The sequence below is a fragment of the Thalassophryne amazonica genome, chromosome 1, assembly GCF_902500255.1.
Source record: "Thalassophryne amazonica chromosome 1, fThaAma1.1, whole genome shotgun sequence".
NCBI classification, from domain to species: Eukaryota; Metazoa; Chordata; class Actinopteri; order Batrachoidiformes; family Batrachoididae; genus Thalassophryne; species Thalassophryne amazonica.
This window is the reverse complement of record NC_047103.1, coordinates 164,957,230-164,969,926: the sequence shown is the minus strand read 5'-3', so window position 1 is coordinate 164,969,926 and position 12,697 is coordinate 164,957,230. Positions and strand designations below refer to the sequence as shown.

General features: G+C 39.6%; 1 protein-coding gene across 15 annotated transcripts in view; it reads left to right on the top strand.

Annotated features, from left to right (window-relative positions):
- The window catches only part of LOC117517476 (protein unc-80 homolog), a 162,615-nt gene that overhangs the window by 93,709 nt on the left and 56,209 nt on the right, over window positions 1-12,697 (top strand). For all 15 annotated transcript variants that reach the window (XM_034178607.1, XM_034178599.1, XM_034178615.1 and 12 more), the window contains 7 exons: window positions 488-585; window positions 1,685-1,888; window positions 1,963-2,070; window positions 4,997-5,135; window positions 6,943-7,124; window positions 8,414-8,545; window positions 10,545-10,731. In XM_034178607.1, the coding sequence (XP_034034498.1) occupies window positions 488-585; window positions 1,685-1,888; window positions 1,963-2,070; window positions 4,997-5,135; window positions 6,943-7,124; window positions 8,414-8,545; window positions 10,545-10,731 (1,050 nt within the window). The remainder of the gene's footprint in view (window positions 1-487; window positions 586-1,684; window positions 1,889-1,962; window positions 2,071-4,996; window positions 5,136-6,942; window positions 7,125-8,413; window positions 8,546-10,544; window positions 10,732-12,697) is intronic.

Here is a 12,697-nt window from a genome sequence, read left to right as displayed (position 1 = left end):
TATTTTTCAATCACATTTTTAGCAATCACTTTGAAACAAAGAGAGCTAAAAGGATGATCATAAATACACATGAATCAGCAGACTGCCATACGCCGATTTGTACACGATGCCATGATGTCATTATATGCCATCAATGAAACACATATTTTTTTATTATCAGTAACTAGAAGCACCAGAAGGATTATCTAGTCTGCTTACAAATCAGAAAAAAGAATGTGATATCCCAATGTATATGTGATCTCACAATGATGAGGGGACCAATACCCCCATCATGTACCACACAAGGATTAGGAAAGAATATATGATGATAAAGAGCAAGAACATAATAATAACAACAGTAATATTTAATAATAATATTGATATTGGCTGAATGTATATGGAGTACCTTTAAGGCATTCGTAGTAACCATCTCATTTATTTGCGTTATAAATAAGAGAATAGTTTGAAAATGTTCAACAGTTATAACAGCCATTCTTCTCTATTACAGGAAGTCCCTTCAGTACCAGTGAGCCCAGCATTGAGCCTGAGGGCCACAGCTCAGGAGGAGCAGAAGACAACTACCATCGCAACATGTCCTGGCTCCAAGTATGGAAACAGACACTGCCTGAATTTTTTAAAAAAAAAGCCCCGCTGCCCTTTAGCCCTTTATGTGCTTTTTATTCTGTTCAGTAAAATCAAACATTAGCAGATGTAAAGGGGTAAATCACTTTGGAGTGTCTGTGCAAGAAAAAGACTAGTGAGGGAAGCCACCAAGACACCCCTGACCACTCTGAAGGGGTTAAAGCTTTAGTTGCTGTGACGTGTTTCTGTGTAGGCTCTCAGTTGTCCAGGGGGTTTCCATAGTAGAGAAGCTTGAATCTTGGACTGGACTGGGTTGCTTGACGCGAGGACGTTTCGCTTCAAATCGCAGAAGCTTCCTCAGCTAAAATTCTTGCTCTGGTAGTCTGACTTCTGTCTGACCCTTGTCGAGAAGAGCAAACAGAAGCCACAAAAGCTGGAGTTTTAAACCTAACCAGATGCCTCCTACCGAGATGCAGACTGCCACTGGCTAGTGACTGAACAATTGCTTTAATTAGCACCTGTTGTGCTCTAGTTAGCACCCTCCTAAGGACAGGGTAGCTGTCCCTCCTAACGATGGGACTGACGCCTCTCCTGATTATGTGATTTACTCATTACCATGAACAAAAGACTGAAACTGCTTTGATCTGAGTACCCCATTGTAAACAGGGGACAAAGCGTGTCTCAGACCCCCTCCCCGGTTAAGGCTGAGTTTCAACTGTTTCACATAGAATGCCTCCTTCACCCCGCTCTCAAACCATTTCTTCTCTCTGGCTAATATTTTAAGATTTCAGTCACTAGCCAATAGCAGTCTGCCTCTCAGTAGGAGGCGTCTGGTTAGGTTTAAAACTCCAGCTTTTGTGGCTTCTGTTTGTTCTTCTCGACAAAGATCAGACAGAAGTCAGACTACCAGAGCAAGAATTTTAGCTGAGGAAGCTTCTGCGATTTGAAGCGAAACGTCCTCGTGTCAAGCAACCCAGTCCAGTCGAAGATTCAAGCTTCTCTACTTTGCTGTGACGTGGCACAGTGGAACACAGGAAACATCCGCTTGACTCTGCAGTGTGTCTTTTCACAACCAATGTTATTAACCAATAAAAAGTGACTTTTCCTCTTTGACTCTGCACAGATTATGATCCTGTTGTGCAGCCAGCAGAGTTTCATCTGCACCCATATTGATTTCTGCCACCCACACTGCTACCAACATCACAGCCGCTCTTGTGCCCGGCTCGTCCGCGCCATCAAGCTTGTGTACGGGGAGACAGTGGACAGTCTGAGAGAAGACAGCGCCTCCTCTGGTATCATTGGGGGACGGGCTAAGAAGAACAAAGAGGTAAATTCTGCCCAAGTATGTATGTCTGAAACCTTTATTATATTTACTGTTAACGAAAATCTTTGTACCTTCAGTGTTCGGACAAGTCTTGCCTGAGGACCCCGTCCGTGAAGAGACGTCCCACAGACTCCAACATGGAAGGAAAAAAGGACACCGGCATGCTCAAGTACATCCGTAATCAGGTGATGACAAACTGTACACTGGACATTCCGATTTATATAACGGCCGAGTGGATCCTTGTCATTTGATTGGTGCTTTGTATGTCACGTGACATGGATTGTTCATCCCATTTGTGTTGCGTTGCATTTAGAGTGCAATTTGGTTCCATTTAGTGTGCAAATTTGGTTCTGTTTAGCGTGTAAACTTGGTTCCATACCTTTGCAAACCCCGCCCACTACTGCAGGCAGCGTTTAGCTAAACATACAAAGTTTGTTTTGCTGACAGACGATGATTTGGAGGAACTAACTGACAGCGCGCACACACACACACACACACACACACACACACACACACACACACACACACACACACACACACACACACACAAAACAAATCCACTGCACTATAAGCCGTCTGGAGGCATAAAGAGCTGTTAGGAGGAAATTAGAATGAAAAGTTGGACTCATTTCTTACTTGAATTTTTCACTTATTTTTGGACTCCTATTTAAAGTTTTAGTTGGATTGTTGATGTCAGAGCAGCAGTGATGCACTAAAATGTTAAGTTCCTTTTCTGTTGTTTATAAATTAGTAATATGTCAAATGACAAGCATCTATTTTAGCCGTTATATAAAACAAATAATGAATGTTTTTCACCTCATTGAATGATATGTTCCAGCTTTCACCGAATTCAAACACGTTACTTGTCTTTTTACCCCACAAAGTAAAATCTGCAGAGTTGATATATTGACCCTCCGATTGATCCGTGATATTAGCATATTAACTATATGTAGTGCACTTATTGCTAACCTGGTCTCAGCCTAAAGAATCTACATAGTAACACTTTTGGTGTTAAATCTCAAGCATGTATTTGACAGCCCCCATACCCAGGCTTTAGAAATGAAAGAACTGAGCTAATTGAGCTAATCTCAAAATACACATAACGGCAGTGACACCTGCTCCTAAATTCCATCATGCATGTGATAAAATTACAACCCCAGGCAATAATTATGGAATCACCGGCCTCAGAGGATGTTCATTCAGGTGTTTAATTTTGTAGGAAAAAAGCAGATCACAAACATGACACAAAACTAAAGTCATTTCAAATGGCAACTTTCTGGCTTTAAGAAACACTATAAGAAATCAGGAAAAAAAAATTTGTGGTAGTCAGTAACGGTTACTTTTTAGACCAAGCAGAGGAAAAAAATATGGAATCACTCAATTCTGAGGAATAAATTATGGAATCACCCTGTAAATTTTCATCAGATCAGATCAAATTAGATCTGCTCGTTAGTCTGCATCTAAAAAGGAGTGATCACACCTTGGAGAGCTGTTGCACCAATTGGACTGACATGAATCATGGCTCCAACACGAGAGATGTCAATTGAAACAAAGGAGAGGATTATCAAACTCTTAAAAGAGGGTAAATCATCACGCAGTGTTGCAAAAGATGTTGGTTGTTCACAGTCAGCTGTGTCTAAACTCTGGACCAAATACAAACAACATGGGAAGGTTGTTAAAGGCAAACATACTGGTAGACCAAGGAAGACAACAAAGCGTCAAGACAGAAAACTTAAAACAATATGTCTCAAAAATCGAAAATGCACAACAAAACAAATGAGGAACGAATGGGAGGAAACTGGAGTCAATGTCTGTGACCGAACTGTAAGAAACCGCCTAAAGGAAATGGGATTTACATACAGAAAAGCTAAACGAAAGTCATCATTAACACCTAAACAGAAAAAAAACAAGGTTACAATGGGCTAAGGAAAAGCAATCGTGGACTGTGGATGACTGGATGAAAGTCATATTCAGTGATGAATCTCGAATCTGCATTGGGCAAGGTGATGCTGGAACTTTTGTTTGGTGCCGTTCCAATGAGATTTATAAAGATGACTGCCTGAAGAGAACATGTAAATTTCCACAGTCATTGATGATATGGGGCTGCATGTCAGGTAAAGGCACTGGGGAGATGGCTGTCATTACATCATCAATAAATGCACAAGTTTACGTTGATATTTTGGACACTTTTCTTATCCTATCAATTGAAAGGATGTTTGGGGATGATGAAATAATTTTTCAAGATGATAATGCATCTTGCCATAGAGCAAAAACTGTGAAAACATTCCTTGCAAAAGACACACAGGGTCAATGTCATGGCCTGCAAATAGTCCGGATCTTAATCCAATTGAAAATCTTTGGTGGAAGTTGAAGAAAATGGTCCATGACAAGGCTCCAACCTGCAAAGCTGATCTGGCAACAGCAATCAGAGAAAGTTGGAGCCAGATTGATGAAGAGTACTGTTTGTCACTCATTAAGTCCATGCCTCAGAGACTGCAAGCTGTTTAAAAGCCAGAGGATGTGCAACAAAATACTAGTGATGTGTTGGAGCGTTCTTTTGTTTTTCATGATTCCATCATTTTTTTCCTCAGAATTGAGTGATTCCATATTTTTTTTCCCTCTGCTTGGTCTAAAAAAGTAACCGTTGCTGACTGCCACAATTTTTGTTCCTTATTTCTTATAGTGTTTCTTAAAGCCAGAAAGTTGCCATTTGAAATGACTTTAGTTTTGTGTCATGTCTGTGATCTGCTTTTTTTCTACAAAATTAAACAACTGAATGAACATCCTCCGAGGCTGGTGATTCCATAATTTTTGCCAGGGGTTGTAATTCCTGTAATAATCCCAAACATGTCCAGCAGGTGGCAGAGCTATACATAGTATGTTATACATATGCAAAACCACTGATTATCAGTTAATGCAATTTGGTTCAAATCCAGACAAATCTGGATGTGGCAGATGTTGGGCTAATACGGCAAACATATGCATTCTAATGATGGCGCTTTTCATCAGGTTAGTCAGGTTCCGATTTTGCAGATTTTGGCGTGTCTCCATGTGTCACAGAATGAAACAGATATTCTACATTCTGTCTTTTTTGTCGTGTCTTTCATGCAGGTGATGAGTTTGTCACCAGCTCCTCTTTCGCTGCTGATCAAAGCCGCTCCTATCTTGACTGACGACATGTATGGAGACATCCAGCCTGCAGCCTGGGAGCTCTTACTCAGTGTGGATGAACACATGGCAGCTGCTGCTGGTGAGTCTCACATCAGGTTGTTGCACAATTCAGATTCACATTTACTTTGACTGTTATTTTATTGCAGGCAGTATAAACTCTTTCTCATTTGTTCCTGCATTTAATGCCTGTAACACATTCCAGAAAAACTTGTGACGTTAAAGCATTTACCTCTTTGTAATGTTGTCATTCCTTCTCACAACGCTTAGAGGACATTTTGGCATTGAGGATACAATGTGATGAAGGGCTTCTGGTGTTAGTTTGTTTCCTGCAAATGCATCTTAAGGTGTACAACAGTATGGGGACTGTTGTAAATTGCATTTTGTGTTTTAAAATTCTCCACTCCACTCTGTATTGCAGACAGGTCAGGCCAGTCCAGGATCCATACTCTCTTCTTTTGCAGCCATGCCTTTGTAATGTGTACAGAATGTGGTTTTGCATTGTTTTGTTGGATAATCCCTGGATGTCATTGTACTTTTCTGCATTAATGCTGTCATCACACAAGTGTAAATTACCTTTGCCAAGGGTACTCACACAACCACTTACCATGGCAAACCCTAGCTTTTGCTGATATTCTGGATAGTCCTTTGCATATTTGGTCTGCAGCAAACAGCGTCCATTTCTTCCCAAAAAAGATCTAGAACACTGAGTTATTTGACCACAGTACAGGTTTCGACTGTGTGATGACCCAGCCCAGATGGCTCCGAGCCCGTAGAAGTGGATGCCGCTGCTGTACAAGTTTAACATAAGGCTTCCTTTTTTTGCACAGTAAAGTTGTAAGCGGCATTTGTGAATGTAACTCCATATTATAGCACTTAACAAAGGTTTCTGAAAGGAGTTCCTTGCCCAAGTGGTTATATCAGCTATTGATGAATGACGGTTCATGATCTCGTGCCCTCTGAGGGGGTCAAAGATCACATGTGTCCAGCTCAGCTTTGTGCCCTTGCCCTTTACATAATGAAATTCCTCCAGATGCCTCGAATTGTTTAGTTATATTATCCATTGTGGAGGAACATTGTTTTAAAGCAGTTCAGTAATTTTCTAACACGTGTTGACAAACTAAATATCTTTTGTCCATTTTTGCTCCTCAAAGACTCAGCCTTTTGTTGATACTGCTTTTGTACTGAACCATGATTACAAATCACCTGGTGACATCACCTGCATAAAACAATATCAATATTTATTTACCTCATTCTCCACTTTTCCCGTCCCAACTTCTTTTGAAATGTGTTGCAGGCCTTGCAGGAATATGAACAACCGAAATGAAGATGACCACACAAAACATTAAATATCTCACACTGTCTGCAATGAAATGGAGATGAAATTAATTGCATGACTCACTGTGCTTTTATTTATTTATTTTTATTTAAATTTCCATACCCTCCCAATTTTTTATGATGTGGGATTGTAGAACCTTGTGGATTCACATGTGCTTCCTCTTTCGTGTTGTCTGTAAGACCTCATGGAGAGAAGCTGCTGTATTTAACCCCCAAAATTAATGATTTTACAGCAATAAAATCTACTTTAATTTTGCAATATGCCCCAGAAATAAAAGTACTTTATAATTGCTAGATTTCAATATCAAGTAAATTCTGTCAATGTTGTAGTTAATTAAAGTAGACTACACCTTTAAATTAAAGCATTTGAATGCCTGAATGGTGCCTAATCATCACTTTATTTTATTTAATTTTGTAATTTTTTTGATTTTTTTTTTTTTTTTTGGACATCTGTCCACTTTTGACCCTTTTGTTCTTAACCACAGTTTAATTTCTCACTCCATCCTCCCTGATTCCCTTCTCCTTTTTGTTGCCCCCGGAACCCCCTCCAGCTGCCATGTTCCTTCTGTGTGCAGTAAAAATCCCTGATGCAGTGACTGAAATGATGATGGCCGAGTTCCAGCACCAAGAAGCCTGTCAGCGAATCAACTCTGTCCTCAAGTTTTACACGCTGTGGCGTTTCCGCTACCAGGTGTGGCCTCGCATGGAGGAAGGAGCCCAGCAGATCTTTAAGGTGCAGAATGCTTCTGTCAGTTTATTAATCGTGAGCAGTTACTCTAATCTGACCACTTTTTTTTAGTAACGAGTAATCTAACGCGTTAATCTTTCCAAATCAGTAATCACATTAAAATTACTTCTCCATGTCACTGTGCGTTACTATTATTTTTCATTGTGGGTCGATAGCAGCATTAAACTTGGTCTGTGGGCAGGAGGTCGGAGTTCGACTGAACTGCCCACTTTAAGTGAGCTGTGACCTTTTCATCCGCGTTTTTTTGCAGCTGCTCGACTCGTCCTCACCTCTTAAAGCGCGGTGATCAGCACACCTGCACTGAGCTTTACAAAGACATTTTTATACTTTTTTCCCTCCTTTATTTATAATTCTGAGCTGAGCTGCTCTGTATCGTCTCGTTAAAAACAGCTGATCCTCCGCGACGCGTCAACAACTAACACTGTTTTCCACTCAAATGCACCTAAACTCTCTTTCTGAGGACCACATGATGTGAAAACGCAATAAAACTTTCTTACCTGTGAATCTGGTCATGTTTTCTGTATAAATAAATGTAATCCATTCTTTGTGCTCAAACGCCAAAGCAGGGGCGAATCCAGATGGAATGGGGGCGTGGGGCAAGGATGTGCCCCCCCCACAACACCCCTAGATTAAAGGTCCAGTTTTGAAGCCGTTTTTTACTACAACTACTAATACTGCTTAAAATAATAATAATTTCGACAAGTAAAATGTTTAGAGAATTTAAATGTTAGAAAAATGTTGGAATTTAATAGTTACATTTATAAACAATGTAGGTTTGAAATTGCAAGTTTTACTGTTACAGTGCTGTCAACAGTTAAATATGAGGTCAAGAAAGATGTCTTTATTTTACTTTTTATAAAACAAGTATTTGTTTTCATTGAAGTCAAGAAAGGGTGACTATAAAGTGAGTTTTGGCAAAACAGGTATCATTGTCATGTTGAGGTGGCAGAGGGTTGTTGTCGGCAGCTGGGGAAAGTAACTAAAAAAGTAACTAGTAATCTAACTTAGTTACTTTTACAATTGAGTAATCAGTAAAGTAACTAAGTTACTTTTTCAAGGCGTAATCAGTAATCAGTAATTGGATTACTTTTTCAAAGTAACTGTGGCAACACTGATCGTGAGCGGTAAAAATGGCTTTTCATTTGTAATCCAAAGGCAGATTTCATCCTGTTATGGAGTTTATAACTAATAATGTTTGTTTGTTTGTTCTCAGGCTGAATGTTCCGCTTTGATTCCATAAAATGTTTCATACTAGTGTGTGGTTGTTGTTTCAGATCCCTCCGCCAAGCATCAACTTCACCCTGCCATCTCCTATCCTGGGAATGCCATGCGTTCCAATATTTGACCCACCCTGGGTCCCACAGAACACCGGCAGCGTTCAGGACCCCATAAATGAAGACCAGTCTGTAAGTCACTGTACCTACATTTACAAATGATTTTGTCATATGTAATTTATAACTACATTTACTAATGATTTTTATAGCTGGAATAAGTCAAACTGACTGATAATGATGACCATTTTTGTTCTAGTTATACTTGACTTACCTGAGAAACACCTGTGATTTTCTAATGTGGTTGATCCAAATAGTTTTGAAACCACATTCAAGTTGAATTATTGTAAAAAAAAAAAGTTGTAATAATGTAATGCAAATAATCACATAGTGCTTCATATTGACAGTGTTGGTGAGAAAGGGAGAAATAAATAAATATATTAGTATCGTTAATGAGTAAATTTTAAATATTCAAAAATGTTTTATGTGACTGACGTTTAATAAACGAACAAATTTGTAACCACGTTTTTCCAAAACTTTTTCATTTGATTTTATTGTTATCCATGTGAGTATTATTTTTGTTTATTTTTATAATCTTCATATAACTAGAAGAGTTGCACTTTCTGGGAACCCCCCTTTACATTTGCACAGTTTCACACTCTGTGCAAGTAGGGGGATCGAACCCTTGAGTCTTTCAAGATCCCACCTGAGTTCACCAAGTAGTTAAAAGTTGTACGTTTGCTCTGGAACACAACCTGGACCTATAGGCCTGAATTAGATTTATTTCTACATTTATTCATTTTTAACAAAAATGAGGAAAGAAAATGACAAAAAAAAAACAACAATCCATAAATGAATTCAATAGTAGAAAATGTCTGCATTCGTTGATATTTGTCATCCTGTTATTTGGTACAACCACCTTTCCAAATTCATACCAAACAAGATTTGGACACATCCATCCTTGGAAGTAGCAAAAAGCAATAAATAAATAAAAATCCTATATCTTACTTCAAGATTGAAGTGCAAAAACAATTAAGTCCACATATTTGGCTACTTGGATATTCAGATTTACTGATCAAATGTAACCAGCGCTAGCTGCAGATTGATGCTCTGCTCTCACAGCTCCAGGGCTCTAACTGTTGTAACGATCCAGCAAATTTCAGCCTGGATAATGCCAAATTATCTAGCATTTGTACTCTGTTAGTTTAATTCAATAAGGTTTCATAGCAAAGGTTAGTACTTCCAGGTCACACTTGTCCTGGTTGATAATTTCCACTAAAACACTGCTTTATTGGTGATATCTTTGCTTTTCCATCATTTTTTAAATAACCATAATTATAAAAATCTGTTTTATATATTTTGATGAACACCTGCAAGCACGTTTTCCATAATTTATCTATCAACTGTCTTTGTTTTTAGTACCCTACATTAATTCAGTCAGTCCATACCATAGTAAGTTGGTATTTCTGTCCGGATGCTTGTACTGATGCATCTTGTTACTTCAGATCATCAATGATAGGAGAGGAAATTTTGTTTGTGTGTTTCTTTGTTTTTCCCCCCATTGTGTGCTAGAAGAGTTTCATTGGTCATTTTTTTGTTTGTTGTTTTTTAGATATTTGCATCTTGATCAGCGATGCACATCACAGCACTTGGACTGATTGTTCAAAAACAATAAAAAATAAAAATCAAAAACACCACCGCATGCATCAGACATTGGGACATTTTGTGTGAGTTGTGTTTTTTATGCATGGTCATTGGATGAGAATGACTTTGCTGTGTATGTCGTCACATCATGCATTCGGCCTATTTGGATGTGTATGTGTATGAGCACTGATGTGAACATTGTGAGGCATTTACTGTACACAAGATACAGTAAATTCTCCAAATTCCAGTCTGAATGCATTTACCTTGGTCATAATTTGACATAGCTGAATACTTAAAGAGCATCTTTCATCATATTCAGGAGCATGAGATCAATATGCTGGAGGAGAGTTACTGTATTAATGTGTTTTCAGTCATTTTGTATTATCAAAATATTCTTTATACAAGGACGCAAATCATTAACATGTTGAAGCGGTCGTTCTTTTTCCTCCGTTTATTTGACCCGACTCTGATTCCATTGCCGCACTTTCAGAAATCGTTCTCAGCGAGGGCGGTGTCACGTTCCCACCAGAGAGCTGAGCACATCCTGAAGAACCTGCAGCAAGAAGAAGAGAAGAGGCGTTTGGGCCGCGAGGCCAGCATCATCACGGCCATACCCATGGCTCAGGAGGCCTGCTACGAGCCCACGTGCAGCCCGCCGCCTGAGCAGGAGGAAGAAGGTGGGGCTCCGGTGTCGATGCGTGCAATCAATTTTCAATTTCAATTTATTTTCATGTATACAGCGCCAAATCACACCAGAGTTGCCTCAACATAAGGTTTTACTAACCCCCAGAGCAGCAGTGGTAAGGAAAAACTCCCTCTGAGGAAGAAACCTCAAGCAGACCAGACTCAAAGGGGTGACCCTCTGCTTGGGCCATGCTACAGATGTCATGGTTTGTGCTGGCTTGACCCTGAAAGTTGTAGGAGGCAAATGCAGACTCACAGACACAGGTGTTGGAGTAAGAAAAAATAACTTTATCTGGTAAGCTGGCAATAGGTTCAGTACACAGGAAATCAGTCAACGTAGTGGAGGTACAGGCAGGTAGCAAGCTGAGGCGTAGTCCAAAAAACAAGCACAGTTCCAAATACACGGCGACAGGAGTTCACAGGGATGAGGCAGAGGCAAAGTCAAAAACGAGCAGCGTTCAGGGATAAGACGAGGTGGAAGTCGGTAACACAGGCAAGGTCAGAAATATTAGGAGGCAAAACAGGACAAAGGCGTGAGGCTGGAAAGTGCAACATGCAACAATCTGTCGAGGGACTGTGAGACTGTGAGGGCTTAAATACTAGTTGAAGAATCAGAGTGTGAAATGAGGAACAGGTGTGCAGAGAGTGCTGTTAGGGGGCGTGGCAGGGAAGACAAAGGTAAGTGCAAGAGAGTGCAATAACGCAAAAGCAACGTGAACTCAGGCAAGATAATTAAATGACAGAAAAACCAACGGTGCAAAATGTGACATGCTTGACTAACCATAATAAACACAAACAAAACAGAGGGGGCGAAACTAAAACTAAGGTGGCGAGTCGAGGAGTGAAAAACCAGTGATAACTAAAAAGAGAGGACGTGACACAGGAAGTGAATACACTAAACATGACAAAACAAACTATTGACAGAATAGGAAATAAATGATGAACAAATCAAAACCAGGGACTAGGTAATGCAATGGATGACTAAACCATAAATAAATGATACACAGAATAAAACCGGTAACAGAAGCATTACACAAAGTACAGAAACAAACAGAACCAAACCAAGTCTTACATGACCACATATAATAATATGAAATATATAAACCCTCAGTGGAAGCCTAGACCAAATAAGGGGAAAACCCCGACATGAACCCCAGGCTGGAGCAGATCCTGAAAACAGACATAAATTACAGAACAATTCAGTGCAATCTTGCATACAAGAGTAACTACAGCAGGGGTGGGCAACAATCTGCCACAAGGGGGCAGCAGAGGGTGTTGTTATTTGTTGCAGCCGATGGCCTCACCACTGATTAGATCCACTGGAATTAAGTCATTTGATTGTATGTATTTGCAAAACTTTTGCAAAATATGAACTTGAGCCATCCTCATGGATAACTTGTGTCAAGTTCAATATTTGTGTTGATGCCCAATTCTAAACCATCTATGCACTGCTGATGGAAGTAAAAGTGTCCACAATAAAGGTTTTGACCATATTTGATCATTGCCTAATGTAAAAATGTGTAAATTATTTTTAAAAAGTCATTGGTAATTAGTATGCAGTTAGTCAGTTAGACAGCAAGCTGGCTACCAAGCAGAGTCCTGCATGACAAACCAACTAGCAAGGCTTGTTAGCATGCATCTGGCGAGAAAAGAAGATTTTTTTTCAGCTATAGTAAATGTATTATGTTAAAATGCGTTTGTCAGGTAGAGGCATGTTGCAGTACAATGAATGATTGTACCAAACTTTTAATGTTGCCTTTGTGATTTTAGGTATGTATGTTATTTATGTATGATGATTAGTTCCACCCTTGAGGGCACACAGGGCTCCAGCTTGCACAGCAGAGCACAGCGTAACGCAAATGTCATTCCTAGTTTTCACCTGACGCAGATGTCATTGCGCTCTTGCAGGCATGTTGGTCTAAAGATGCAGAGCTGGTGTATTGTTATCATCAATCACCA